General features: G+C 43.9%; 1 protein-coding gene across 1 annotated transcript in view; it reads right to left on the bottom strand.

The window, feature by feature from the left end:
• LOC117871297 (arylsulfatase H-like) overlaps window positions 1–27490 on the bottom strand; it is a 35037-nt gene extending 7547 nt beyond the window's left edge. The window contains exons 1-9 of the mRNA XM_034759139.1: window positions 27434–27490; window positions 24519–24653; window positions 22810–22931; window positions 22468–22590; window positions 19671–20094; window positions 18596–18732; window positions 15843–15977; window positions 5487–5649; window positions 4096–4217 (exon numbers count right to left, since the gene is read on the bottom strand). Of these exons, the coding sequence (XP_034615030.1) occupies window positions 4096–4217; window positions 5487–5649; window positions 15843–15977; window positions 18596–18732; window positions 19671–20094; window positions 22468–22590; window positions 22810–22931; window positions 24519–24653; window positions 27434–27456 (1384 nt within the window). The 5' untranslated portion in view covers window positions 27457–27490. The remainder of the gene's footprint in view (window positions 1–4095; window positions 4218–5486; window positions 5650–15842; window positions 15978–18595; window positions 18733–19670; window positions 20095–22467; window positions 22591–22809; window positions 22932–24518; window positions 24654–27433) is intronic.
• Window positions 27491–27912: the final 422 nt, after the last annotated feature.

Here is a 27912-nt window from a genome sequence, read left to right as displayed (position 1 = left end):
GGCAGAGTGGGGATTTGAACCTGGTTCTCCTACAGTTTGAGGGAGTGCTCTTACTGCCAGCAGAGATAAGAGCCTCCCTCCAGCACATCAATTAGGCACTTAAAGGCCCAGATCAATGGGAGATTTGTGCCTTAGTCCCTTTGTTAACCTAGGCCTTAAGTTCTGCCCCATTTCACTCCTAGATAGCTTAGGCGGCTCCCCTCTCAATTGACAGGTTCTACAAATTCCTTTTTTAAGCACCTAACTCTTCCCCATGCATTGTACAGGAAGCCTGGGAGCATAACTCAGGGCTTAGAGCCTAGATTCAGAAAGGTCCTTAGGCACCAAACTCAGTTGATCTGAGCCTGTACGCACCTGACTGATGGGCTGAAGGGAGACACCCATCTCTGCTTGAGATTCTCAGCTGTGACTCCCCTCCTGCAGTTCTGTGTCTAGGCCAGGTCAGCCCTTTCTCACAAGAAAAGAAAGACAGAGAAGTGAACCTATCTCATTGTAGCCAATAGCCCAGTGGTTAGGGCAGTCACTTGCAATGTGGGAGACCTACATTCAAATCCCTTCTCTGTCTGGTTCAGAACAGGGACTTGAAGCCAGATCTTCCACCTGTCAGATGAGTATCCTAGCCCCTGGGCTGTGGAGTATTCGAGAGGATGCATGCACCCCACCCCAGCATCAAAAATTCCTGACCTGATCACCCATGACTGTCATTTGTGTGAAACCCAATCTGGTAAGGGTGCCCTGAGAAAGGCCTGACCTGGAAGGTTCACTGGGGTGAGAGGCAGGGAAACTCCTAGTCTGAGAATTCTTTTGGGCTACGGAGTGAACAAGGGTTCAGAGCAGCTCGTGGGGTAGCATCAGGACTTAAACAGGATCAAAATGCAGAGGAGAAGGGCATAGACACTTAAGCAGCTGACCTAGTGCACCAGGCTAACAGGTGTCTCCCTACACTCAGGATATATTGGCATGGACCCTCTCATGCCGTTAGGTACCAAGACCAGCATAGCCACTGTAGCTAGCACACACCCTAGCAACCAAACTGTCCCTCTTTCTTGCACACTCAATGCCTCTCTCATGCTTTGCCCTATTTTCTCTTTGTCCATGGCTGTCTGTTGGGTGGGTGCTGTGCTGTCCCACTCCACCAGTGGCCTGCATCTAGTCCTCCTGCAGCAGGGCCTGACAGGCATCAAGATTTCAGCGTGCTCAGACCACAACTACAGGGATTGGACCTCACTGACGATATAGATAATTCTCCTTATCTTTGTGGCCTTCAGGGCTTTGGCTTGAGAGAAGGATCCGAGCAGCTTATTAGCTGTGGCATGGTGTCAGGCCTTAGGGGGCTTTTGCAAATGCTGACTAGTGGAAATTTTAGGAGCCTGGGGGATTTAGATATCTCTGGGGTTAGGTGGCAGCTAAGGAGCAACTTTGAAAATGTCAGTGGCATCTAAGTGGTGGGCTTGGGCACCTAAAGAGGCAGATAGGCACCTAAATACCTCTCAGGATCTGGCCCATAGGCTTCCCAACAGCGAACAACAACATCTTAATACCTTTAAAAAAATTGTCCCCAGTCACCCTCTGTGACTCAGTTTTCTATCTGTGCAATGGGAATAATAGCACTTCCCTACCTCACAAAGGTATAGTGAGGATAAATACCTTAAAGACTGTGAGGTGCTCAGATACTACAGTGATGGGGCTATACATGTACATAATATGATAGATACAATAGCTGATATATTCCATTCAAAATGTATTTAATATTTATGAGAAATGTTTAGAGGCATAGATCAACTTATTGGCTTTACAAACAGTAACTAATTAAGCCTCACAACACCCCTGTGAAGACCTTAAAAATTATTACCTCCATTTCAGAGATGGGGAAACCAAGGTAGAAAGTTAAGTGACTTGCTCAAGGTTTTAGAGATAGTGCTTAAATGAGGAGAAAGGGACGGTCTCCTCCGTCACCTTCTGCCTTTAACTCAGACATCAGGAGTGAGAAACATGGATTTCCTATAACCACTCATTCATGGATTCTGACACTATACTGTATGCAGGTAGGGGACTCTGTGTCAGTGCAGGAATTAGAACTCAGGAATTCCTAGCTCCCAGTCCCTAGCTCCCAGATCTCCTTTTCTTAGGGGAACTTGACATCTTTAAGAATATATCAGCAAGGAAGTTTGTTTGTTTGAGGGTTTTGGAGTTGTCATAATTAAGAAATGCATTACAGCTGCTGTCAATTAGTGTAATTGAAGAAAGATGTTTCACAGCTGAGCCTTATAAAGGGAAAACCCAGTTAAACAGAGAATACGGAACTCTTGAAAATAAGCAAACAACTTCTGAAGCTTAAAAAAATAAGCTGTATTCATGATCACTTGGTTGGTAGCTCTCCTGATGCTTCTGCAGCTGGAGCAATAAAAGCACTGGCTGTAGGCCAAGGGCCAGATTTTTAAAGGTATTTAGGCATTTAAAGATGCAGACAGACACCTAGTGGATTTTCAAAATCTCACATAAGGTCCTATTTGAGTCTTTACGTGCCTACATTTACCTTTAAAAATCCAACCCTTAGTAATAGCCATGAATCACACTCCTTTGTAACAGGAGAAAGTGTGAGAGCTACCAACTCAGCCATACTGAAACTTTCAGAGGTGCGGTATCAAGGTAACAGGTCACCCCGAATATTTTTACCTATTCTCTTCTATATAGGCTTTTGTACTGCGTTCATCACTGAGCACCTTCTATAGTAGCGCAATAAGCGGTGTGAATAAGATATATCTTCATGGGCAGCGTGTGACCTGCAGAATAGGGGAGGCTAGCCCCCAGCACTGCCCCCTCTGCCCGAGGCTCTGCCCCTTCAAAGGGCACCCCCTGCTGGAGTCCAGAGTGCCCCCCACCACATCTGCTAGCCCCCCTAGCTCCGGAGCGCCAGGAGGGTGGGCGGCCTTGGCTGCAGTCCCCCCAGCCCTGGAAGGATGGGCGGTGCGTGGCCCCAGCCCTGGAGCACCAGGAGGGCCAGCAGCCACAGCCCCGCCAACCCCGGAGCGCCGGGAGGGCAACTGGCGCAGCCCCAATCCGAGCCAGGGCCACGCACAGGGGGACTGGAGGAGCCACACTTCTGCATGTCGAGCAGGCGGGAAGCAGGAGGGGTACGTGGGGGCAGAATGTGGGTGGGGCCACACCTGGCTTTTTGGGGAGGCACAGCCTCCCCCAGCCTATGGTACCCGCCGCCCATATCTGTCATGTGTTTATCCTCTTGTCCTCTCCCCAGGGACCCAAGCATGTGCAGTAGGGCATATCATTTTGGATTTTTCTTTTGTATAAATGTACACACACACTGCTATAGGTTCTGCTGCAGTCTTCACTGTGAGCTGCTAACCATCCCACCAGCCGTCCTGCTAGCCGCTCACCACCCCACTAGCTGCTCCTCCCCACCAGCCATCCTGCTAGCTGCTCACCAACATGTCTTCAGCCCCCGCCCCCACTTAACACAGCTCTCAGTGATTTCAGTTCTTAGTAACTTCAGCTCTTTAGTGATTTCACTGGTAGTAGGGGAGCCTCAGTGCTGGTGCACCACTAGCCCAAAGTAGATCTAATGCTTAGACCTAGGTATCAGTGATTTCAGCTCTGCAGCAAGTAACAAGACTCCTAATTATCCCTGTTATTACACAGTGGAGAGAGGAGGCATCAAATTGGTGTTTGGGGCCTACACTACCAGGTACAAATACCTGTCCCCAACCTCTCTCAGTTCTCTAGGTTTTGGAACCCATGTCCCTTGCCTAGCAAGTGCTACTTAATTGAGGGCGAGTCCCTCCGTCATAAAATGCCAAGTACAGTTCTACTGTCCTTGATTCACATAACCAGGATAACAACAGTTTATTACTCCTGCCCCAATAACAAAGAGACTGGGGATCCCACAGCAGCCAAAGTGATCATTTGAGCAAGCAGTCCCATCATGCTTGGTAGGGTGGGTGTGCCCAAACAAATGAGATCAGTCCCTGAAGTCCTTTTCCACGCTCACTACCAGATGTCATGGTAGAGGCTGTCCTGACTTTGCTTATATATTATTAATCGAATCTGACCTGTTGTGGGGGAAATATTTATACTCACTGTCTTTTTGGTGCCACCGTACTGCATGTAAATATACCCCACAGTAGTGAAACATGAACTCATGCTCCGAATGCTGAACTTTTCCCTGCAGTAAAGGCATCAGGTTTCGACCATCGATCACTCTAATGTGAGGGAGAGAATGGAAGTCATCAAACTGGGGTGAGAACATTGTGTAGTCAGTACTCTCATTGCAAATGGTAATTCTTAAACAAGCTACCATTTGAATCAAGAAATGCAAAATTTAAAATTATATATGATTCCCCAGCTACAGAGACTTGAGCAACTGATTTTTTAGTTTAGCAGCAGTTCTGAAAAAAAAAAAAAAAAAAACGCCAACCAATTAGACTTTTCAGGGAATTGAAAAATTCTATTTTTGGTCTGTTCCAGAGCAAAGATTTGAATCTGGGTCTCCTACCTCTTGGGTGAGTACCCTAACCGCTGGGGTTAAAAGTGACAGGATGGCAACCAGAGGACAGCATCACCTTCTCCCCTCCTCTGGCCATTTTATTAATGGCTGAAACTATTCATGTCATGTTCACAAATCATTTCAGGTCAATCAAAAGTGCATTTTTCATCAAATACAGTATTTGTCTGAAAAATTTCAGCCAGCTCTAATTGGGTCAGTGGAACAAAGACTTAATAGCTCACACCTCCACAGCACCTTTGCTCCAAGTGTCTCACAACACAAGTACATTAAAAAAAAATCACTATGGTGATGTATGTTAGCATGATCATTTGACAAAAGCATGAACTGTAGCCACTGGGAAGACCATTCTTTCAAACTTGGGTGACTAAGGCTGAAGTCAATGGGAACTGCTGGCATTCAGAACTCCTGAAACATCAGGTCACATGTAGATGATTAAATATGAATGTAGGAGCCTAACTAAGTACCAAAGTTTTATAATTTTGGTCTAAGTGGCTGGCCCACTGTCAGTCACACATTGAATTAGTGACAAAGCCAGAAATAGGACCCAGGTGTCCAGGCTCCCAGTCCTTTGCTTTATGCTCTAACAAATCATTACTGCCTCCCAAATTCCTATGCACCTCTAATACAAGAGGTTATTTTTAAAGAAAACCAGAATCATCCCAGGGAATTACACATATAAATTCGTTCCTATTGTTTGTTTATGAAAGAAAACAGAATTTAACTAAATTAATCCTATTTTTATATTAAGAAGTGAACCAGTCTTCTTTGTGTTTTCCTCAAAATCATACTGAATAGGTAGAGCTAAGCAGGAGGAAAGAGAAGGACATTTGTTTTTTAAAACTGTTTGACTTTTAACCTGACAGTGTCCCTTTAAAACAAACAACTGTATATCAGGATGCGCAATATCAGTCTTTTCATTTCAACTGAAATGGAGCAAATATGGTTTATGAAACAGCCTCTATACCTATCCTGAGGCATTATCCCTGCAGCCAGGTGAGCCACTGTGGGGTAAATGTCCATAAGACTTGTAGGTTCATCAATAACTGTATCCGCAGGCAATACTCCCGGCCATCTAAATATCCCTGGCACACGGATCCCTCCTTCCCAGCCTCCCATGCCTTTTCCACCTGTTGTAAGAGAAATGGCACCACAAGTGATGAGTCATTAGGACAGGGACTCAAGTTGTTGTGAATTTACAGATTAGAATACAATATTCAAACACTCTTTAAATGAAAATAAAACTCACTAAATCTAGGAGAGCAAGGAAAGCCAAGGTTAAAGGCAGTGCTAACTTCCCAGCTGAATATCACTACCATCTTTATATTAGGCCATTTTCTCCTATGGCTTCCAGGGCAATTCATGGTTGTGAGGCATGAGGGACAGTTTTATTCTTAAAACTTCCAAAATAAACAAAATTCATATCTGCAACATTAATGTGGAATTTTGTGATTTAAATATAAATTAACCGCAGTAGAGGGCTCCTTGATTGCCAAGATCTGACAGAACAAACACAAAGTCAATGGAAGAGAGATTGAAATCTCGTATGACTCTCAGGAAAGCAACCGTGGGATAAAAAGGGCTCATCTGGCAGTTCCAACCAGAAGTAGAGGGAGCATAGCAAAATGGTTCATAGACGCAGAAGGAGACTCTGGGAGATAGTTGACAGTCTTCAAGCACTCCACAAACTAATCTACAACTGCAGGTATTCTCTGAGACAATTCTAGAAGGAAGTGTGCTATGTAGGAATATGAAAAAAAAATTCAGACCACATTCTAGCAGTGCTGTAAAGGTACTCTAATAATAAAATGAAACAAAGGGGGAAGTGGATTATGGAAAATTGTTGGTCCTAACAGCGTGCATGGAACCTTTTCTGTATTGTGGGTGTCCAAAGCTGATCAAATTAAGGTCGTCCCTTATGTAATAAAAGTAGACATTAAAAGACAATTAGTGGTAGATCTCAGTTATTCTCTGAAGAAGGTAATACTTGAGACTTAACCCTCATGAACATGTCAAACATACAGCCACAGTGTATTAGGTATGTGGAGTCTTTGCTTAAAGGATAGCAAAGCTGGGTGGAAATACAGCTGCTGTCAAAACCTCTCACTAAAAAGGAAAAATGAGATCTGCTAGGTAAAGATCTAGGAGCAGGGACCGGTCTTGGCATAGGCTTTTATTTTTCCCAGTGGGTGCTCTACCCCCCACTCTGCCCCAAGGCTGTGCCCCACTCCACCCCCTCTCTTAAGTCCCCTCCCTCACTCCGCCTCTTCCTGTCCATGCTCCGCCCTTTCCCTCGAGGCCCCATGCCATCTGCCAAACAGCTGAATGGTGGCTCAGCTGAAAGAGCTGTGGCTAGTGGGTGATGACCACCCCCACTATTTTTTTCCATGGGTGCTTGAGCCCTGGAGCAACCATGGAGTCGGTGCCTATGCCTGATTCTCTCCTCACTTGTAGCCGTGTAAATCAGGAGCAACCCCAATGAAATCAGTGGAGTTACACTGGTATAAAATTAATGAACCACAGGTCGTTCACAAGCCTGGAAAGCAGTCTAATGACTGGTGCTGTGGTTCACCAGCAGATATAAACCCAATCTGACAAGCCAGAGAAGGCACATCATACTGGCAGTGCCAGCAGGAATCTGAAACACACTTCTTGAGTTGAAGAGGGTACTAAGCAGGGGTGAGTCTAGCTGGCATATACTGACAAAGGTGCTGTAATGTGAACAAGACCTGCATTAACCATGTTTTTTCTGCAGTTAATTTCCCTTGTTTCTTGAGGAAGAGGTGTTCGTGAGAAGGCATGATGGAAGGGCACTCGTGGGAGGGGAAAGATCTGCCACTTTAGCTATCAGTTCTGCCCTCCTCCTGGCCCCACCATGCTCCTGGTAGAGCTGGAAGGGCCATGGGAAGAAAGGAGGATGGTAACTGATAGGGCTGTGAGGAGCACATCTACCAGCTGGAGGCAGCAAGAGGAATAGCAGGGAGCCCCAGACTTTACACTAGCTCCCTGAAGTATATACAAAGGAATGGACTCTGCACAGCGCTCTGCAGTAGAGGAGTACTGTTGATGTATGGAATGGCCCATTCACTTCAGTAGGGTGTGCTCAGATGAATTAGGATGCTCCAAAGAGATGAATAATCTAACACAATAGCTCTGGGTGGTGTGAAGTGATCCATTCATCTCAATGGGAATTCCTCTCCACCTCAGTTTCAGTTGTGGAATATCATTGTTCAATATAGTCTCACTGTGCATGTCAGTTTTAGAGCAACTGGAATATTAAAATATTCTTCTTATTGTGTGTGTGTGGGGGGGGAGCAGTATCTGAGGCTAGGTCTACACTACCCGCCTGGATCGGCGGGTAGAAATCAATCTCTCGGGGATCGAATTATTGCGTCTCGTCGGGAAGCGACAATCGATCCCCGAATCTACGCGCTTACTCCACCAGCGGAGGTGGGAGTAAGCGCCGTCGACGGGGAGCCGCGGAGGTCGATTTTGCTGACGTCCTCACAGCGGGGTAAGTCAGCTCCGATACGTCGAATTCAGCTACGCTATTTGCGTAGCTGAATTTGCGTATCTTAAATCGACCCCCCACTGTAGTGAAGACCTGCCCTGAGTAACGCCTGAACCAAATTATTCCAAACTTGCACTATTGCCCCTGTTGTGGCATACCAATCTCATAGTCAATCTCATTATGCATGTGGATTTTAGAATACTTTTAAAGTTAAAAGAAGCTCATAATGCAGGGGGAGGACATATATTGGGAACCTCTTGATCAAATGACCTAAATATGCACCATAAATTTTACCCCAGCCCCTGAACAGCTTTTTAATTATTGCTTCCCCAAAAGGGAAGTGGGTGATGGAAATTATCCATGATTGATCCCGAGAGAGTAATATCAGGATCAGAGCCATAGTTTGAGCCCCAAGTATGTGTAAAAAAAAAGTTATAAGATGTTACATGATTATTTTAGTGGGACTGTATCTCACTTAAACGACCTAAAAAATCTTGACTACTAAACAAACCCTGTAGCGATTTCCAAGACAAGATTTTTTTGATCTGTCACTCTCACAGTTCTCGCTTACAGACAGCTGCACAACCTGAAGCAAATACTCACCACACCACAGAAACACTAACCCAGGAACCAATCCCTGTAACAAACCCCGTTGCCTACTCTGTCGCTAGAGTAGATATGGGGACACCATCAGAAGATCCAACCACATCAGCCACACCATCACGGGCTCATTCACCTGCATATCTACTAATGTGATATATGCCATCATGTGCCAGCAATGCCCCTCCTCCCTGTACATTGGCTAAACTGGACATTCTCTATGTAAAAGAATAAATGGTCACAAATTAGACATCAGGAATGGTAACATACAAAAGCCAGTAGGAGAACACTTCAATCTCCCTGGACATTCTATTACAGATTTAAAAGTAGCCATGCTTCAACAAAAAAAACTTCAGAAACAGATTTCAAAGAGAAACTGAAGAGCTACAATTCATTTGCAAATGTAACACCATTAATGTGGGCTTGAATAGGGACTAGAAGTGACTGGCTCACTACAAAAGCAATTTTCCCTCTCTTGGTATCAACACCTCATCAGTTACTGGGAGTGGACCACATCCACCCTGATTGAATTGGCCCTGTCAACAATGTTTCTCCACTTATGAAGTAACTCCCTTCTCTTCATGTGTCAGTATATTTATGCCTGCATCTGTAATTTTCACTCCATGCATCTGAAGTGGGTTTTTTACCCACGAAAGCTTATGCCCAAATAAATCTGTTAGTCTTTAAGGTGCCACTGGGCTCCTCGTTAAAACTGAGCAATGGAGAGGGGAAGGGATTTTAAATCACACTTTGAAAACTCTTTTTTCTGATTTTGTTAACACGTATTTAACTTCAGAGCCAAATGTGTATTTTGGATAAAGGATACATGGGTGCAAGGGAGGGATGAGAGAGACAAATTTACTTCCAAGTAGTATAGCCCTCGATAGTATTCATCACCATGTATTTTTGACAGGTTTCCATGCCCCATTTACGGCTTATGTCCTGCCCTTCATCCCCATTTCCATTGCTGCTGAAGTTTGGCACCATCAGCCATTTTGAAAAATTGTTATGTTTGAATAGGGGGAGTGTTTGTGCTTTGATACATTAAGAGGAAAAGGTTGAAAGAATAGAGTGAGAGAGTTTAAAGATTAAAAAAGAAAGATTGGGTTAAGGTTTAGAGGAAAAAAGGAAAGAAAGGTTATTTGGGGAGATTGAGTAAGGAGAGATGCTTTTAAAGGTCTAGTTTGGTAGGTTATTAAAGAATAGAAAAAGAACTTAAAGAAAAAAGGAGATTTTTGTTTTTAAAGGACTAGTTTGAAAGAAGAGAGACAAGTTATTAAAGAAAAGAGATTTTTAGTGAGTTTGAGTAAGGAGAGATGATGATTTTAAAGGCCTATTTTGGCAGGTTATTAAAGAATAGAAAATTTTGAAATAAATGTAAAAGGTGTATTAAATAAGGGTAGGTTAAGAAAAGAGCATTTAAACATTAAATAATATTAAAAACTAGGTTTAAAAGGGGAATTTACTAAGGCAAAACCGGTTTAGTAAGCACATGGTAAAAACTATAATGGGTGGCTAAGAAAAACACATTTAAACTATTAACTATCAGGCTAGGTTAAGAAAAGAGCATTTTAAAATATTAAATAATATTAAAAGCTAGGTTTAAAAAGGGAATTTACTAAGGCAGAGCTTGTTTAGAAAGCATGTGGTTAAAAAAGTTAATAGGAAAGCATTTAAACTATTAAATACAAGGATAGGTTAAGAAAAAAGCCTGTAAAAAGAGAAACATATAAAGAGAAGTTAAAAGAGAGAACAGGGCTAGAGAAAGGAAAAGAAAGCCCCTTTGCACAGGGCAAAGATAGAAAGCACGTGGTTGAATCAGAGAGAGAGATCTTACTATTCCAAATCTTTTTGCCGAATGAACCAACCTCCCGGGCTTACTCCCCCTCAGACTTGTTATCACCACCTTTGGAGCGGAACAATCAGATGTTGTTCTACAGCAGCGTCATAGAATTCATTTTTCTGAACCAATCCTAGAATCCCAAGATTTTTAAACAAGAACCATCTCTCTCTTCTCCCCCCACTAAGTCCTCCCTCTCCATCCTTAACTTCCTTGTTCTTATCTAAAAAACAGACCCCAATCATTTTCCCCGCCATGTAGCCCTTTTACATAGGGGTTTTAATAAAAGTTAAAACCATAAGATTTTAGTAACAAACTTTCTTTTTCTTTTAATCTTTAAACTCTCTATTTTTTCAACCTTTTTCTCTAAATGTATCAAAGTACAAACACACAACACTCTCCTTATTCAAACATAACAATTTTTCAAAATGGCTGATGGCCCCAAACTTCGGTGCCAATGGAAACGGGGTGGGAAATAAGCCCTAAATGGGGTGTGGAAACCTGTCAAAAATACATGGTGATGAATACTATCAAGGTATATACTACTCTCCCAGATTTTTACTATCCTGGGTGGCCAGGACAGTCACCCGCTTCTTCCCCTAAATGGCACCCCTGAGGATAGACACTGCCCCACCTAGGAAGAGCAGAGCAGCTCGGCACTGGCAGAAATGGGGGAAGGCAGTGGCAGTGACTCTGAATGCCTCCCCATCTCCAAACTGCACCCATGGTGGATTCCCTCCTCCTCTTGCCCAGGAAATCTAGGTAGGAGGCAGGGCAACCCAGGCTGCTCATCAGGCTGGGCTTCTGCAAATCTTCTGTTTTATCCAAACCTGCAAAGACCTCCTTAAAACAACACAAGTACAACCTACTATTTGATAACTAGTTTGCATCCTGGCTGGAAAAAGCTGCAAGAAGCAGATCATTTGATATTATTGCAAACAGTAGAGGTATTGCAAACAGTAGAGGTATTTTAAAGCAATGTGTCCATAGCATTGACTTGTATGCAAGCACAGACATAGACCATTGATGTGGTGAAAGACTCAGAGATGGGATAAGTAGCATTCTCCCACTAGAAATAAGAAGCATAGTGTGGAAACATGCTACTGTCTCTAAGCAAAATTTGTACTCATGGTGGAAGATGGTAAATTTCACATATGATGCACAGCTGAATCAAGCCACCGCTTTTATAATATTAATTTCTAATGCCCAAATTGAATGGATATCTCCCATTGTGGCATTAGGATTGAACATTAATAACAGTGTAATGCAACCAATGGAGCATAAATTGTGGGCCACAAATCAAACATCTCTATGGAAGATAGTAGAACTTGAGGCATGTATAGAAGAACATGGAATTGGATATATTTGCAACAGTAATGCTGTTCAGTCTTATGATATATGTTTAAACTCAGAGAAAGGGAAGTTCACTAGCAATTAAATCCTTTCTCATATATTGGATCTGTGGTGGTGTACATAGGAAATAAATGTGTATGTATTGGGAGTTGTGTAAGCAATTTACAGTTGATCATTTATTTAATGTAAATCATGATCCCAATGAAAATCAATGTTAGTGTAATATAGTTGCTGTAATTCAATGAGATTTTAATTTTACATTACCTTAAGTCAAAACTAAGGAAATTCTAAACCACTACCAACTGTATACTAGTATTAATCCTATTTCATTGGGGATGAACATAAGTTTAATTAAATAGCTCTTAAATCATACACATTTGCAAAAATTGTCACAAAAAGCTCAAGCTGATGCACGCAGGGTTATGATTACTGTCCACCACGTATCTAGTGAGCGGGAACAAATTGTTGAAAGAGTAAAAAGGGACACAAGAACATAAATGGCAGAAGGTATTTCTGGGATCGTCTCTGTGACAAGGTTGGGACTCACCACCGTGGCACCTCCTACTGGTCATCTAGGGGAATTGGTTCAATCCAGTAGAGCACCTCCTTCTGGTGGTGTCCCGTCGGTCGGCCCGCCTTTGGTTGGCGTGTAGACTCGTGTTGCTCCCGACGCACGGTGTCCTCTTCTGGAACACTGCCCTCCGACAGTGTCCCTTTGTCCATTCACACCCCCTTCTGGGGGCTAGATGATCAACACTCCTATGCCTCCAAGTCCTATCCCTACAGCTCGGGATCTGGTGTAGTTTCTGCTGGCCGCTCCTGCGGCCTATGGCTGGGTGTACTGCCAAGGGGAACAAAGGGGGGAGGAGGGGACCCAGGCCCGCCCATTACTCTGAGTCCTGGTCCAGAGCCCTCTAGTGACAGCCTCACTGTCCTCCTTCTCCTTCCTCCTCTGTCTGTTCCTCTGGACCGCTTCCCCAACAGCCCTTCTCCCTGCTAGGTCCTTTCCTACAAGGCCGGCCGCCGGGCAGGCTACGGAGTAGGATCTTCTCCCGCTCTCCAAGGCTGGCCTGCACTGCGCTGTCCATGGTGCTGGCCTCCCAGCTCTGGAGACAGACCTGCCCCTCTGAAGGCCTGGGACAGACTGACCATTCTCTCCCTGAGCAGTCTTTTATATGGCTGAGCTTGGCCCTGATTGGCTGTCCCCAACCTGGGCTCTGATCGGCTCGCAACAAGCTTTCTTTTATTGGCTGCCGTGATATGCAGGCACCCGGGCCTGCCGCAGCCCACACTCTCCGGGCGTGGGGCAGCCACCCTACCACAGTCTCCCATAGCAACGAGATTCTTTAATGCACTTCTACATCCTATTATCATGATTTTAGTGTTTCAGATATTGGTGGTAGTACTGATTGTTATTCTGGATTAAAAGAAAGTTTAAACAATTGCAAAGTGTGCACTTTAGGAGAACTGAAATGGTTACATCAGGGATCGGCAACGTTTGACACGTGGCCCACCAGGGTAAGCCCCCTGGTGGGCCAGGCCAGTTTGGCTGAACCTGCGGATGCGGCAGGTAAACAATCACAGTTCCCACAGGCTGCGGTTCACTGCTCCAGGCCAATGGGGGCTGCAGGAAGTGGCGCGGGACAAGGGATGTGCTGGCCGCGGCTTCCCGCAGCCCCCATTGGCCTGCAGTGGTGAACTGCAGCCAGTGGGAGCTGCAATCGTCCGAACCTGTGGACGTGGCAGGTAAACAAATCGGCCCGGCCCACCAGGGGGCTTTCCCTGGTGGGCCGCGTGCCAAAGGTTGCCGATCCCTGGGTTACATTATCCTAGAGAGGCAAAGTCAGGGGTTGTGAGATATCGTGCCAAGTAGAAGAAACACCTGCTTGGTCCCTCAGGGAGCCTTGAGCTAATGCTGACAAGGCCAAACATCCACTAAACTCACTAGTTGGTGATGGTTAAAATATAAATATGTTAACCATCAAGGAGAGGACTGATGGACAAGGAGTAGAGTTACTCTATTTTGAAACCTTGCAGCTATTTTGCGTTAGTTAAACACATCACTAAGGTATCATTCCACCATTAGCTGACAGCAAGGAAGCATGTAGTAACAAGAAATGGCTGGAAAAATAACAAGCAGCGGTGAGGCAGCTGATCATAAGGTTGTTTTAGATATATACTGCTTGTGTCAGTCATTTATCCGATGAATGTGACGTGTCCTCTAGGTATTCCTGAGACCACCCTAGTACAAAGAAAATTCTGGGCGTAACAATTCCTAACAGGTGTTTGTTCAACCTGTTCATAAAACCTCCAATGATGAGATACCACAATCTCCTTTGGAAGCCTATTCCAGAGTTTAACTACCATTATAATCAGATTTTTTTCCTGATATCTAACCTAAATCTCCCTTGCTGCAGATTAAGCCCATTACTTCTTGGCATACCTTCAGTGGACAAGGAGAACAACTGATCAGTGTCCTCTTTATAACTGTCCTTAACAGATTTGAGGACTATTATCAGGTCCTCCATCAGTCCTTTCTCAAGACTAAACATGCCCAGTTTTTTCCCAGCTTTTCTCATAGGTCAAGTTTCTAAACCTTTTATCATTTTTTGTTGCTGTCCTCTGGACTTTCTTCAATGTGTCCACATCTTTTCCAAAGTATGGTGCCTAGAATTAGACGCGGTACTCCAACTGAGGCCACACCAGTGCTGAGTGGAGTGGGACAATTACCTCCTCTGTCTTACATATGACACGCCTGCGAATGATATTAGCCTTTTTCACAACTGCATCATTTTGCTGACTCACATTAAATCTGTGATCCTCTATAGCAGTGGTACTCAACCTTTCCAGATTACTGTACCCCTTACAGGAGTCTGATTTGTTTTGTATACCCAAAGTTTCATCTCACTTAAAAACTACTTGCTTACAAAATCAGACATAAAAAACACAAAAGTGTCACAGCACACTATTACTGAAAAATTGCTTACTTTCACCATATCATTATAAAATAAATCAATTGGAATATGAATACTGTACTTACACTTCAGTAAAATACTTGAGCCTTTTTTTCACTAGTGAGCCTTGTCTGAAGCCCGGGTCCCACGTCCCAGGGCTGAAGCATGTAATTTAGCTTTGTGTGGCTTCCTGTGGTGTGGGTCCCTGAGCAATTTCCTTGCTTGCCAACCATAATGCCAGCCCTGCACTTGTGACCCAAACCCATCCCATGACCCCTCCCTGATGACTGCAACCCTGGTTGAGAAACACTGATCTAGATAAGCTGAACACCCCCTGGAAGACCTCTGACTATCCCCACGGGTACACGTACCCCTGCTTGAGAAGCACTGCTCTATAACCCCCAGATCTTCTTCAGCAGTACTAGCCAATTACTGCCCATTTTGTATTTGTGCATTTAATTTTTCCTTCCTCAGTGAAGTACTTTTTACATGTATTTATTGAATTTAATCTTGTTGATTTCAGATCAATTCTCTAATTTGTCAAGATCATTATGAATTCTAAGCACTTGCAACCCCTTCCAGCTTGGTGTCATCTGCAAATTTTATAAATGTACGTTCCATGCCATTATCCAGTTGCATTTATTGGTATAGAATTATTGGTATGGAAGAGAGGAAGGATGGTCCAGTGGTTAGGGCACTACCCCAGGGCTTTGGAGATAAGGATTTAAGTCCTTGCTATGCCAAGACTTCCTATGTCAGCAGGCACACTAGCCTCTCTGTGCCTTAGTTCCCCATCTATATGTGGGGATGACAGTACTTCCTTAACTAATAGGGGTGTTGCAGATAAATACATTAAAGACTGGTGCTCAGATATCACAGTATTGTTATATAAAGTATAGATGCTGGTGAGTCTGGATATTGGAAACTATCTGGGTTTTAGTTGCCTTTCTGAGCTCCATGATAAAGCAGAATATAACTTTATAAATATATTCAACCTGGACCTATTTATTTTAAGAAAGAAGATGCTATAAAGTCCCACAGACAGATAGTCTACAGCGTTCTCACCTTTGTATATTCCATTCCAACCACCTAATTGGGCATTTTGTTTTTGAGCCTCCAAGTGTCCTCCATGGTCAGATGCGAAATAAGTGAATGTGTTATTCTTCAAGCCTTCTTTGTCAATAGCATCCAGAATTCTGCCTATAAATAAAGAAAAATAGCGCTATTCAATACTGAGAAATGGAGTTACAAATGTGTCATTAAGGACCTGATCCAAAGTCCAGTGAAGTCAGTGGGGGTTAGATCCTCAAAGGAACTTAGGTGTGGTGATGCTGAGGGTCACCACACCTAACTTTTAGGCATGTAGAAAATCACTGGGATTCATCACATCCAGGAGCGGTGCCAGGGTTTTTGCCGCCCTAGATGGCAGCGCTCCTCCTCTGAGCATTCGGCGGCGCGGGTCCTTCTGCTCCACATCTTCAGGGCACTTCGGCGGCAGGTCCCGGAGTGCGTGAAGGACCCGCTACCGAATTTCCGCCGAAGACCCGGAGTGGAAGGACCCCCCGCCGCCAAATTTCCGTCGAGGATGGCAAAATGCCATTCTGCAAATCCTGCCGCCCTAGGCGACCGCCTAGGGTCACCTAGTGGAAGCGCCGGCCCTGATCATATCTGAGTTGGGCACCTAGGCTCCATAGACAATGACTGGGAAGAGAGGGCATCTCAGAATGGGAACCACAAAAGCCCAGTATGCTAGCGTTTCCCCTCGTAAACTAGTCAATGGGAGATACCAAGGTAAGAGGGGTGTTTTAAACCCTGCCCCTCTCAGCAAGTTGGGCACCTAAGTTGGGGCTGCAGGGAGGCACCTCCCTCTGCTTGGAATTCTGAGCTGCAAACCCTCTCATGGGATTAGGCACTGTGATGATTTGGGAATATGTCTGTACAATTTATGAATTCTGTGTAAGATTATGAACCCTAGTATCTGTGTCAGGCTGCAAACTCCACTTTCAATGTTCAAACATTTGCCTTTTCTATGGTCTGTCTGTCTCCATGTTGGGTTGAACATTCCAAAAGCTGGTGGCATAAGAATAACAGTAGAGGGCAGCTGGCTCTTAAGTATCCAATTGCTGGACATTTATTCTCTTTGGACAAAAGACTGGTTTTAAAAAAAGGGCTGAAGTTTGTCTGCTCAGGACAGCAGTCCATTTTCTCCTGGCCAGGAGAGAGAGAGGTGTCACATAGTAAGTAGCAGCCCAATTGGGAGGGCAGGCACTGCCCACTGTCCTGAACCTAGGTAGCCTCAAGAGCTCTGGACCACAACAGGGACTCAGATACCAGCTCAAAGCATGCCCTGACATGGTAAGGGAATTAAATATGGGTTTAGTGTTTATTGTTTTAAATGCTCTGTACTATCTTGTGCTTTGTACAACTAAGTATAGAAGAGTATAAATGTTTTAGACTATACATAGCATGTGTGTGTATATTGGATGCCTCACCACAACTGCCTTCCCCTGAGAGAGTTTCAGAAGCTTCACACCTTTGGGGTGGAGTTTTAGGAGAGGTGTGTTTAGGTATCTCAGGGGGAAGTGCTGCTCCTGAGGGAGCTCTTCAGCCCACCTGTCCTAGGGCCCATTTCCAAGAAGGGGTACCAGACTGAGAGTAAGTGCCCTGGCCAAGGGAGGAACAGTGCAGCAGCTTGCTGAGGCTCCAGAAGCTTAACACCCTGTGGATCCAGAGCACAGAGGCTTGGACTCTCCTCACAGCAGTCCTATTGGATGGCCAGCAGGGAGCACTCGCTAGGATCTGAGATAGGCACCTATGCTGTTTTTGCAAAAAGCTGGGGAGCAGGTCTGATCTCATAACTTTTAGGAAACTCACTGGCAATAGGTGCCTCTTGTGGCTACAGATGAAGGAACAACAGCTGAAGTGCATCAAAAGGAAGGATGGTCTAGGGGTTAGGGCACTAACCTAGTCTATGCTCCTCCACAAACTTCCTGTGTGACCTTGATTATTTAGCCTTTCTGTGTCTTAGTTCCCCAGCTGTAAAACTGTGATAATTATAATAATAATTATTAATACTTAGGTCTAATATAGCACTTTTCATCTGTAGATATCAAGGTTTCTTGCAGTTAGCGTCATTAATCCCATTTTACAGATGGGTAAACTGAGGCACAGGGAGGGGGAAGTGATTTGCTGAAGGCTAGCAGTAGAGACAGGAATGGTACCCAAGTCACTGAGTCCCAATCCAGTGCCCTAGCCATTAGATTACAATTCCCTGTCTCACAGGGATGTTGTGGGATAAATACATTAAAGTCTGTGAGAGGTGCTCAGATACTAAGGTGATGACAGCCATATAGGTACCCAAGACAGATATGCGCAACAAGAAATAAACCACAGGAGACTGAGTACACTGTGTACGTTCAACTTTATACTGACAACTGTCATGTTTGAACCATACTGAATTAAATGTATGTTAAAAGCATTCCTTGAGGCCAGATGTTATAAAGTGTTTGTATTCTACAATTTGATTACAATATACTATCACAGCACTGCACAGAATAGAGTTTTAATTAAAAAAGAGAGAGACTCCAAAACAACTGCTTGTATTGCTTCCTAAGAATAACATTATATGTTTAAAGCAAGGGGCAGTGTAACAGGGTGCTGGTCGTTGGGCACATCTGTATATTGTAGAGACCTGTTTCAGGCAGTTTAAATCTATTTGTTATTGTAAATTATATCGGGTACCTACCATGCCTTTTAATTTTTTTTAGACAAATTTAAATAAATAAAGTCAGTCTCATTCAAAAAAGAAGACCACTTACCCACCATCCAGTCCATCTCCTCTACATTATCTCCATATAAACCATGTCTACTCTTCCCAAGAAACTTCTCTGTGGTGACGAGGGGTATGTGGACATGTAAAAAGGAAACAAAGAGGAGGAATGGGCCATGCTTGTTTCTAAAAACAAAACAAAAAATAAATCGTCACTGTCTCAGAAAAAGAGAGTTTTAGTTGAAAAACAATCCCCCCCCCCAAAAAAAAACAAATGGCCTTGAAATATATTGTTTGGTGTTTATTCAGTGACACGTTAGGCTATGTCTGCAGATGGAATCTTACACAACTATGCTTGTGAGGTTTCAGACATGCAAAATTGAAGAAAAACAAATTCCAGATGCATGCAGGAATGGGACATTTTTCACACACAATAAATTTCATTTATAAACAAAATATCTTTGTATTAGCAGGAACGTATAAACTCCCAGCCCAAAGGTTGATGTTTTCTCTGTAACAGAGAAAGGGATTTCTGTTTGGGGGGTTGAGCACAGTCAAGGTGTTGCACAGAGAGGAGAATTTTGCCATTTTTACTGCAAAAGCCCTGTGCACTGGTGGAAAGGATACTCATTCACTGTGGGTTAGCTCAGATTTCACACATGAATACTTGCAAGGTGAGAATTAAGAGCTTTGTCTATTACAAAGCACTAATACAGTTGGAAAATCCAGTATTGCTTTTGATAAACTGTTCAGCCTATGGACTGTTTTCTTGAGGGATGTTAACCTACAGACATCAAGCTAAAATTGTTGTTGTTATTTGTGGTACTGTCTATCTACGAGCCCCAGTCATGGACCAAGACCCCATTGTGCAGGGCGGTGTAAAAACAGAACAAAGAGTTGGTCCCTGCCCCCAAGGAGCTCATAGTTTAAGTATTAGAGGCAAGAGATGGAGCCAGTCAGCCAGGGGAACACAAGGAATTGATGAAACAATACTGGTCAGCATGATAGTCAGTTGTCTCAGCACATTAGCTGCCTAACCCAATGGTGACTTGTACTATTAGAGACATTTACAATAACAATATAGTTAAGAAACATTAAAGGATAATATGATATTTATTGGTTACCGTTCAATAAATGAAACAGCCTCCTTAAGTACATTGGAAGTGGCTTTTTCTAGCTTCATTGGTTGTTCACTAATGTCATGGTTTCTCAGCAGGATACAGTTCCAATACTTTACAAATCCATAACTGGAGAACCAGGAGATGAAAAACAGGAAACCACACAGGGCAAAGCAGATGATTGCTTTCCATTTTACCAAGAATAAGCCGGTCAGTCTTCCAATCAAAAGTGTGAGCACTGTAAGGGCAATTATCTGACTGTAAAGCCAATATTTAGCTTGCACCAATGCGTTGAGGCGACGATTTTCTGTACTTTGGCATTCATTCACAAGGGTAAAAGGCATGCCATAAAAATAGTCAAAGCCATGGTTTAAAGGGTGATGGCAGTGATCACTGTGGGATTCACAGTTCATACCCTGATGCCACTTTCCTTAAAAGATAAATGAAAGATTTAAAATCAGATATCATTGACACTGGGTGCCCCTGCCTATATTCCCAAAAGTTTGGCTCTTCTCCTAAATGAAAATATAAAACAGATCAGCCGAGTCTAGGTCAGGGATGGAAGAGGTTAAAATTTATATGTGGAAGCATATAATAAATAGAAAAACCAATTTACCCTCATCTAACTCAACTAACAGAATTCCAGTTAGGATGAAAGCCCAGATGAGGGGAGAGACATACTGAATGAGATCAAGAATGGAAATTTTTTTTGATACTTAAATTGGAAGTTAGCCCTTTCTCTAAAGAAGGATCCTTTGGGATCCAAGAAGGAGCTGATGGTAAGTACATCAGATAGCCTATAAGTTTAGTGTGACATCCACTCCTGGGAGGGAAGTCCTCTGTAACAGGATTTACACATGGTCAGCCCCCGCACTTCAACTTTATTTGGCTAAATTTATTTTAAAATGATCCCCAAAATATGGTGTTCTAATTCTACAGAATGTATAACTTACAGCATACTAATAATTGTTATTTACACAGACCATAATTAAGTTATATTATAGCACAATAAGAATATATCTTGACACAGAAAAGTGCATAGTTATAGAAGAGCCTATAACTATGGTGTCAGTGGCTACAAGACTGGTAAAGGACCTCTGAGTACTACTAGCTGCTGTTGGTTGTGTTTTACAGTATAACATGAGAACCAGTCTGCACTATCCCTAGTCATGTTCATCCCTTTGAAGAGAGCTAGCACAAGACCTATATATTAATAAGTCCCTCTGTCAAGGCTGCTTCACCACTCTGAACTTTAGGGTACAAATGTGGGGGCCTGCATGAAAACTTCTAAGCTTAACTACCAGCTTAGATCTGGTCCGCTGCCACCATTCCCGAAGCTAGTTCCCTTCCCTAGGAAGCCTTGAGAAACTCTTCACCAATTCCCTGGTGAATACAGCTCCAAACCCCTTGGATCTTAAAGCAAGGAAAAATTAAGCATCCCCCCTCCTTCCTCCCACTCACTCCTGGTGGATCAAGATCCAAACCCCTTGGATCTTAAAACAAGGAGAAATTAACCATCCCCCCTCCTTCCTCCCACCAACTCCTGGTGGATCAAGATCCAACCCCCTTGGATCTAAAAACAAGGAAAAATCAATCAGGTTCTTAAAAAGAAGGCTTTTAATTAAAGAAAAAAGGTAAAAATCATCTCTGTAAAATCAGTATGGAAAATAACTTTACAGGGTAATCAAACTTAAAGAGCTCAGAGGACCCCCTCTAGCCTCAGGTTCAAAGTACAGCAAACAGAGATAAACACTCTAGTAAAAGGTACATTTACAAGTTGAGAAAAAAAAGTAAAACTAACATGCCTTGCCTGGCTGTTTACTTACAAGTTTGAAATATGAGAGACTTGTTCAGAAAGATTTGGAGAATCTGGATTGATGTCTGGTCCCTCTCAGTCCCAAGAGCAAACAACTTCCCAAACAAAGAGCACAAACAAAAGCCTTCCCCCTGCCCCAAGATTTGAAAGTATCTTGTCCCCTTATTGGTCCTTTGGGTCAGGTGTCAGCCAGGTTACCTGAGCTTCTTAACCCTTTACAGGGAAAAGGATTTTGGAGTCTCTGGCCAGGAGGGGATTTTATAGCACTGTACACAGGACAGCTGTTACCCTTCCCTTTATAGTTATGACACCCTCTTAAACCCACAAACTAAGAGCTAAGCAAAACTGAAATGGTGTAGAGGCCTGTGCTGGCCATCTACAAAAAGGTTAATTTTCACCCCCAGTATGCTTAAACACAATAAGTGTCTTTCACTTTTTAGAACAATATTTTTTGGGGGAAAAAAAAGTGCTGTTTAAAGGACAAATCCTGCTATTCTTACTCAGGCACAATTCCTAGTGACTTCAGTGGGATTTTTGCCCTCCGTGTGGGGCCTGATCCACCACTGAAGTCAATGAGTGTCTTCCCACTTTGTGCCTCACCTAATATAGGTACAGCTCATGAAGGTCCTGGTAAGAGACTTGGCTCTGGTAATATATAGGATGCACAAACATAGCAAGTTCACCCAGCAGGTGAGTGACTGAGCAGTAATTGTTTAAGACTATTGTAGTGTCTGGCAAGCAACTGCTCCCATAAGTCAATGCATATTTTGTGGGTGTTTCCTAAAACATTATGTACTGAATTCACCAGATCCTGTTTTCTGAACTGCTTTCAGTTTACTTTGTACATCCATATTTATTCATTTTGGGCTTATCAGATATGTAAATTATGTTTTTTGTAAACAAATGGGCTATATTTCAAAATGTTACAGTGCTTAAGAAGTTTTATAGATTGGAAACTGTAGTCTAGCTAATTTCTACATACTGTACCTATAAGTGCTGTGGTATAACCTTGCTGCTGCAGTATTCTGGCAAAAGTTGTTTCATTTGGAGGGAGCCCTCCTGAGCCACCAGTCCAATAAAGAACACGCTGTTTAGTGCTGGATCCCATTCCTAAAGCATAATACAAAATAATAAATTACTTGTTTCTTTTCCTATTATTCTCTTCGATGAATGGAAGATCATGTTTTATTTAAAACCAAAATGCAATGATATGCAGTCAAAAACCATACAACTGGACACAAGGTCTATTTAATCAAGATCTACTTAAAGGAATTGCAATAGAAAATTGTACTGTTTAGACAGCAGTGAACCATTAAAGAGAGGTCCAACCTGATCTGATAGGGTATCTGCCAGTCAGAAAAGCAGCTCTGCTTGGTGTGCAAAGGGGAGCTGCAGCAATGTGCTGAGTAAGTTTTACTCCTTCCTTTGCCAGCTGATCAATATTAGGGGTCCTAAAAAGAAAAATGAACTATGATCAAATTTGAGACACACACAAAATAAAGCAGCATGTTCAAGACCATCATGGATGAATCTATACATTGTCTGCTTTATATACAACTAAATAGTGAGAAAATGTTTATATTAGTCCTATTACCATTACCTCTCCCAAGTGGTATTGATTAAAATAAAATAAAAAATCAGTTACACTGGATAAATAACGTGCAATAAGAAAAATAAGAACCAAAGAGTACATCCCAGATGAAGAAAGCATATACTGCATTGACATATGGAACCAGATATGGATATATGACAATACAGGGATTTATTTCTCCTGCTCGCAGAAAGGGAACCACTATGTTTTGCATTCTCACTGTAGAAATAAAAGTGAAGATAAGAGAATGGGCCTTTTCTGTTTTATCACTTTGTAGTACGTGACTTGAGTAACATTTTGTTGATTTAAAGCTTTTTATATATTGTATATGACTGAGATTGCAAACACATAGTACAGTTAAATCTTTAAAAAACAAACAATCCAATTGTCTCTTGTGCCTGCCACTCAGTACTTCAGAAACAATTCTTACACTTTTAAATTATATTTTCCTTTTAAAAAACATCTCAATTTTGCAATTAAAACGATTACCATATATTGGAAAACTCTCCAAAGAGAAAAACAATAGCTGCATGTACTGTGCCTGGCAGAAAGCTAGCCTGTCTTATTAAAGTGAACATACATTTTCACCAGCCTTTGGAGAAACATAAGATTTGACATACTGAACAGACAAATTCCACATCAGGTCCAGCATCAACTCTTTGGCAGCTGCCAAAGCTGGAGAAAGGAAGGTGTAAAATACCCAGAATACACATAATAATGACTATAATAAGAAATTTCTCTTTCATCCAAGAACTTTCTTCATGCTCTCTCTCTCTCTCTCACACACACACACACACACAGTATTAATATGTCTAAATAAAAATGGATAAGTCAATCTTGGGATAACTATATGATGGACATGGAGACATCATTCCATGCACATATTACATTTAAACCTGTGCTGGTTGGAGCTGACATTTGGTGTCAAATCCCAATTTCAAATGTAACCTTGGAGTACATGCACGCGTATGTGCGCATGCGTGTCCGTCTGGACAAAAGAATCAACAACCATCCCAAGAAAGTCCCTTACAACGTAACACTTACTGTTGCCCATTTATTTTCTATATACTGTACACTGAAAAGAACATATTTAAACTGATCACCTAAGATGACAGGCAGCTACCTAAATAAGTAAGCCCAGGGTTACTTTAATTGATATGTTATTTTTCTAATATTAAGTAGTTTTGAACCTGTTCTCATACCTATTGTAAGCCACAGCCTACTGTGCTATCATTAGGACACTCCAAAGGAAAATGAAGCGCACTTTTCATGTATAATGAGATGGTGGAATACCGGTTGACTCAAGTATGCCTATCCTTTTTCTTGACTCTGTATTTCCACCCGGCGAGAGGACAATACTACACACCAAGATGAAAATTATGGGGACATTTTGATGAATTTCAGCTCCTCAATCCATGCCACAGTGACCATGACGATGTGACCTTACCTTAGTGTATCATTGCCATAGCAGCCTACATCCCCCAAACCAAGATCATCAGCCATCATCAGTAAAATATTGGGTTTAGAGGCACTTGATGCATACGTTCTTAGGCATGAAACCAGCAAAATGGCTAGCCAGCTCCTGAAATTCAAGAATTAAAAGAAAAGATTTATTTAATGGAGACATTTGTAACTTTCTGACTCATTTTAAAGTAAGTGCAGACTGAGGTGGTTCTTCAATGGTTCTGATTAATTGTAAATGCTTCCCACACCCCATAAGCGCAATATTATGAGATACCTATGTGTGTATATATGTAAATAGTTATCTAAGGTTCCAGAAGGTGGTGCTCATGAATATATAGAATATTCTGTGGGTTTTGTAGAATTAATAAAACTTCTTGTTGCATGTTGCTAATAGCTTCTTGTGTGCAGTTCTTCACGTAGAGATCTTCACACAGTAGAACCACTGCAGTTTCATTCACTGTATTAGGGTGGGAAAATACAAAGAATGTGGTCAGGGGTGTGGACCCCAGCATAACATGAACATATTTCTGGTAGGGTTCCCTTGAGCCACAACGCTAGGATTTGGAGATGGTATGGAGGCAGGTTGCGTCTGGGGTGGGAGAGAAGGACTTTTCTGCTGGATCCATTACTACACAAATCCACTGGGCCCTCCTTCTGCAAAAAAACAGTGCACCAGCTCCAGGGGTAACTGTGAAATTAAGGTTGCAGTTGCTGTTCAGTGGCTCCACTTTTGTTCCTTGACCTGAGGGAGGATGGTTCTTCCCCTCCAGATCTTACGAGACCAAGACAGTAGTTTTAAATGGGCATCAATTTTGAGCTGTGTAGCGGGGTGGTAACCCTGCTCCGGTACAGAATGGGCTGGAGCTGGAGAGCTAATTCCCTGGATGACCAGCAGGAGGCGCCGCAGGGGTGAGTCCATACCGTTACGGTTTGGTGGAGAATGTAGGCATAAGCAGTCCACCCCTGACACAAGCGACAAGGCAGGACAGCAGGACTATTGCCTGAGACGGTGGAGAAACTGAGGAACAGGACAATGGATCCCGTATACACCGGGGTATATTATGGAGAGACCCCAGGTATTGTCCCTGGGTGGGTCCCGGTGTCATTGTCCCCGAGGAAGGGGGCTGACGTCCTGAAGGGAATACAGGAGACCCAGCAGGAACGATGGGAGGTGCAAGGGGCCCTCCATCGACAGATGGCCCAGCTAGTGAGGGTGCAGCGGACCCTAGTCCAACTCCTCCAGCAGGAGTGTTGGAGGAGCTGCCAGCAGGACGCGAAGTGGAGCGCCAAGGCCAGGCGGCCCGTGAAGGGGCGCAGGACTTGCTACGCCTGCAAACAGGTGGGACATGTGGCACAGGACTGTCCCTATTGGGGTAGGGGCCGGGCGTCGCAACCCCAGCAAGGACGAGGGGAGGTCCCAAGAACGGCTTGCCGGGTGAAGCAACCTGGGCGGTGGCTGACTTGTTGGGCCTATGGGCGGTCGGACAATATGTGGAGGATACGCCCAGGCCCAACATAAGAAGTCCACGTCGGTCCTGGTAAGGGGACAGGACCCCAAAGGGACAATAAGAAGTCCCGGGCAGCCCAGAGGCGAGAAGCCTGCTGGGGCTGCCGGGAACCGGGCCATCTAAAGAGGCATTGCCCCCTCAGAGGGACTGAGGGGCAACAAGAAGAGGTGCCTGTAGGCACGGAGGGACCAAATGTGGCCGAGGTGGTGACTGGGATGGAGGGGACACCACAAGAGGCTGGGACCCAGACTGTCACCACGCCAGTCACAGAGAGAGAGACCCAGAAGGAGTGGGCAGAGCAAGAGGCTAGGGACCAAGTGGGCCATGTCCAAGGAACAAAATGGACCCAGGTGGTTGTGGGACAGATGACCAAGGGGACCCAGACCCTGAGGGAAGAGGGCCTGGGGGACCAGGATCTACAGGCACGACGCGAGGCAGCAGAATGGGCCTGCCAGCAGGCAGAGACATGTACCCGGGAGCTGGCCTGCAGAGTGAAAACGTGCAAGCCTGGAAGGGCAGCCCTGGAGGGCCAACTTTGGGGACCCTAGGCCATAAGTCTCCCCTTCCCCCCCCCCAGGGGGTGAAGAGTTTGAGGGGAGAGGTGTGTAGCAGGGTGGTAACCCTGCTCCGGTCCAGAGGAGGCTGGGGCTGGAGAAAGTAGTTTATAGGCTGAGCTGATTTGGGGAAGTGGCTGCAGCTGGCCACGCCCCAAACAGACTCAGCTGGCCCTATGAAGGCCAGGGCAGCCAGAAGCTCAGCAGTCTCTCTCTGAGTGCAGAGAGAGAGAGAAGGGCCTGGTTGCAGAAAGCTAGGGATAATATACCTGAGTGGAGTAGGGCTGGGGACAGGCTGGGGAGCTCCAGCCTGGATAGCCCCAGGCTGTGGCCTAGTGGAAGGCCAAGGGGTACTGGGGGTTGCAGAGAGCAGCCCAAGGGTAGGCTAAGGCAGCAGGCCCAAACCCTCCTTGCCAGTGATAAGTGGCCTATACTGCAGTCTGCCCCAGGGAGTGGGGGTAGTTGGTGACTGGCAGTGGCCTAGTGCTGAGACAAGGTGGGGATAGTAGGTGGGGGTTCTCCTGGGAGGGGAGACCTAGTGTGTGGGTACTGCCAGGGGGCAGCACCCAGAGCAAGGGGCCCCGGGGTCCTGGGAGGGACACGGGAGCCAGGAAGGAGAGGACAGGTGGATCACTGGCCTGCAGAGAGCGCTCCAGAGGCTGGAAAGCTAATTCCCTGGACGACCAGCAGGAGGCACTGCAGGGGTGAGTTTGTACTGTTACAAGCCGACATTAAATATTTTTAAAACTTCAATAGATTAAAAAAAGTTCATGTTATATTTTTATACACAAAATTTCAAAAGCGAAAAAGGGCCATTAATTAATTTCTTCTCTTACCATTGCAGTTTCAGGCGTCTCATGGCTTCTTCTGAAACACACCAGCTGACTACATCAAAATTCTGTAAAAAAATAAAGTATGACCTATATAATGCTCTCATGCCTGCTTATTAACCATCATACATCACAACAGTCACACTACCATTGTTCTCCGCTAAAATGTAGACATGCTGAACAGTTAGGGCTAGGCTTTACAACCCCTAAATTCATGAGCACTTACAGACATAGTCCCATTAAACTAAGACACTACTTGTATGAAGGAATGCTCATGAATACAATTAAAGATTATGCAGTACAAGGCTCAACCCTGCAAGCTGTTGACTGTTCTCAACTCCTACTTCCTTCCATGGAAGTTAGGTGCTCATTACCTTGCAATAATGAGTCCACAAGCACCCTAATGAACAAAAACAACAACAAATAAATAAATAAAAATGCCAAATGCAGAATTTACACAAGGAAATTTTACTTGTTGGATTTCA

The sequence above is a fragment of the Trachemys scripta genome, chromosome 1 (genome assembly GCF_013100865.1).
Source record: "Trachemys scripta elegans isolate TJP31775 chromosome 1, CAS_Tse_1.0, whole genome shotgun sequence".
Lineage (NCBI taxonomy): Eukaryota > Metazoa > Chordata > Testudines > Emydidae > Trachemys > Trachemys scripta.
The sequence above is the reverse complement of the archived record's forward strand: the minus strand, read 5'-3'. Positions and strand labels throughout refer to the sequence as shown.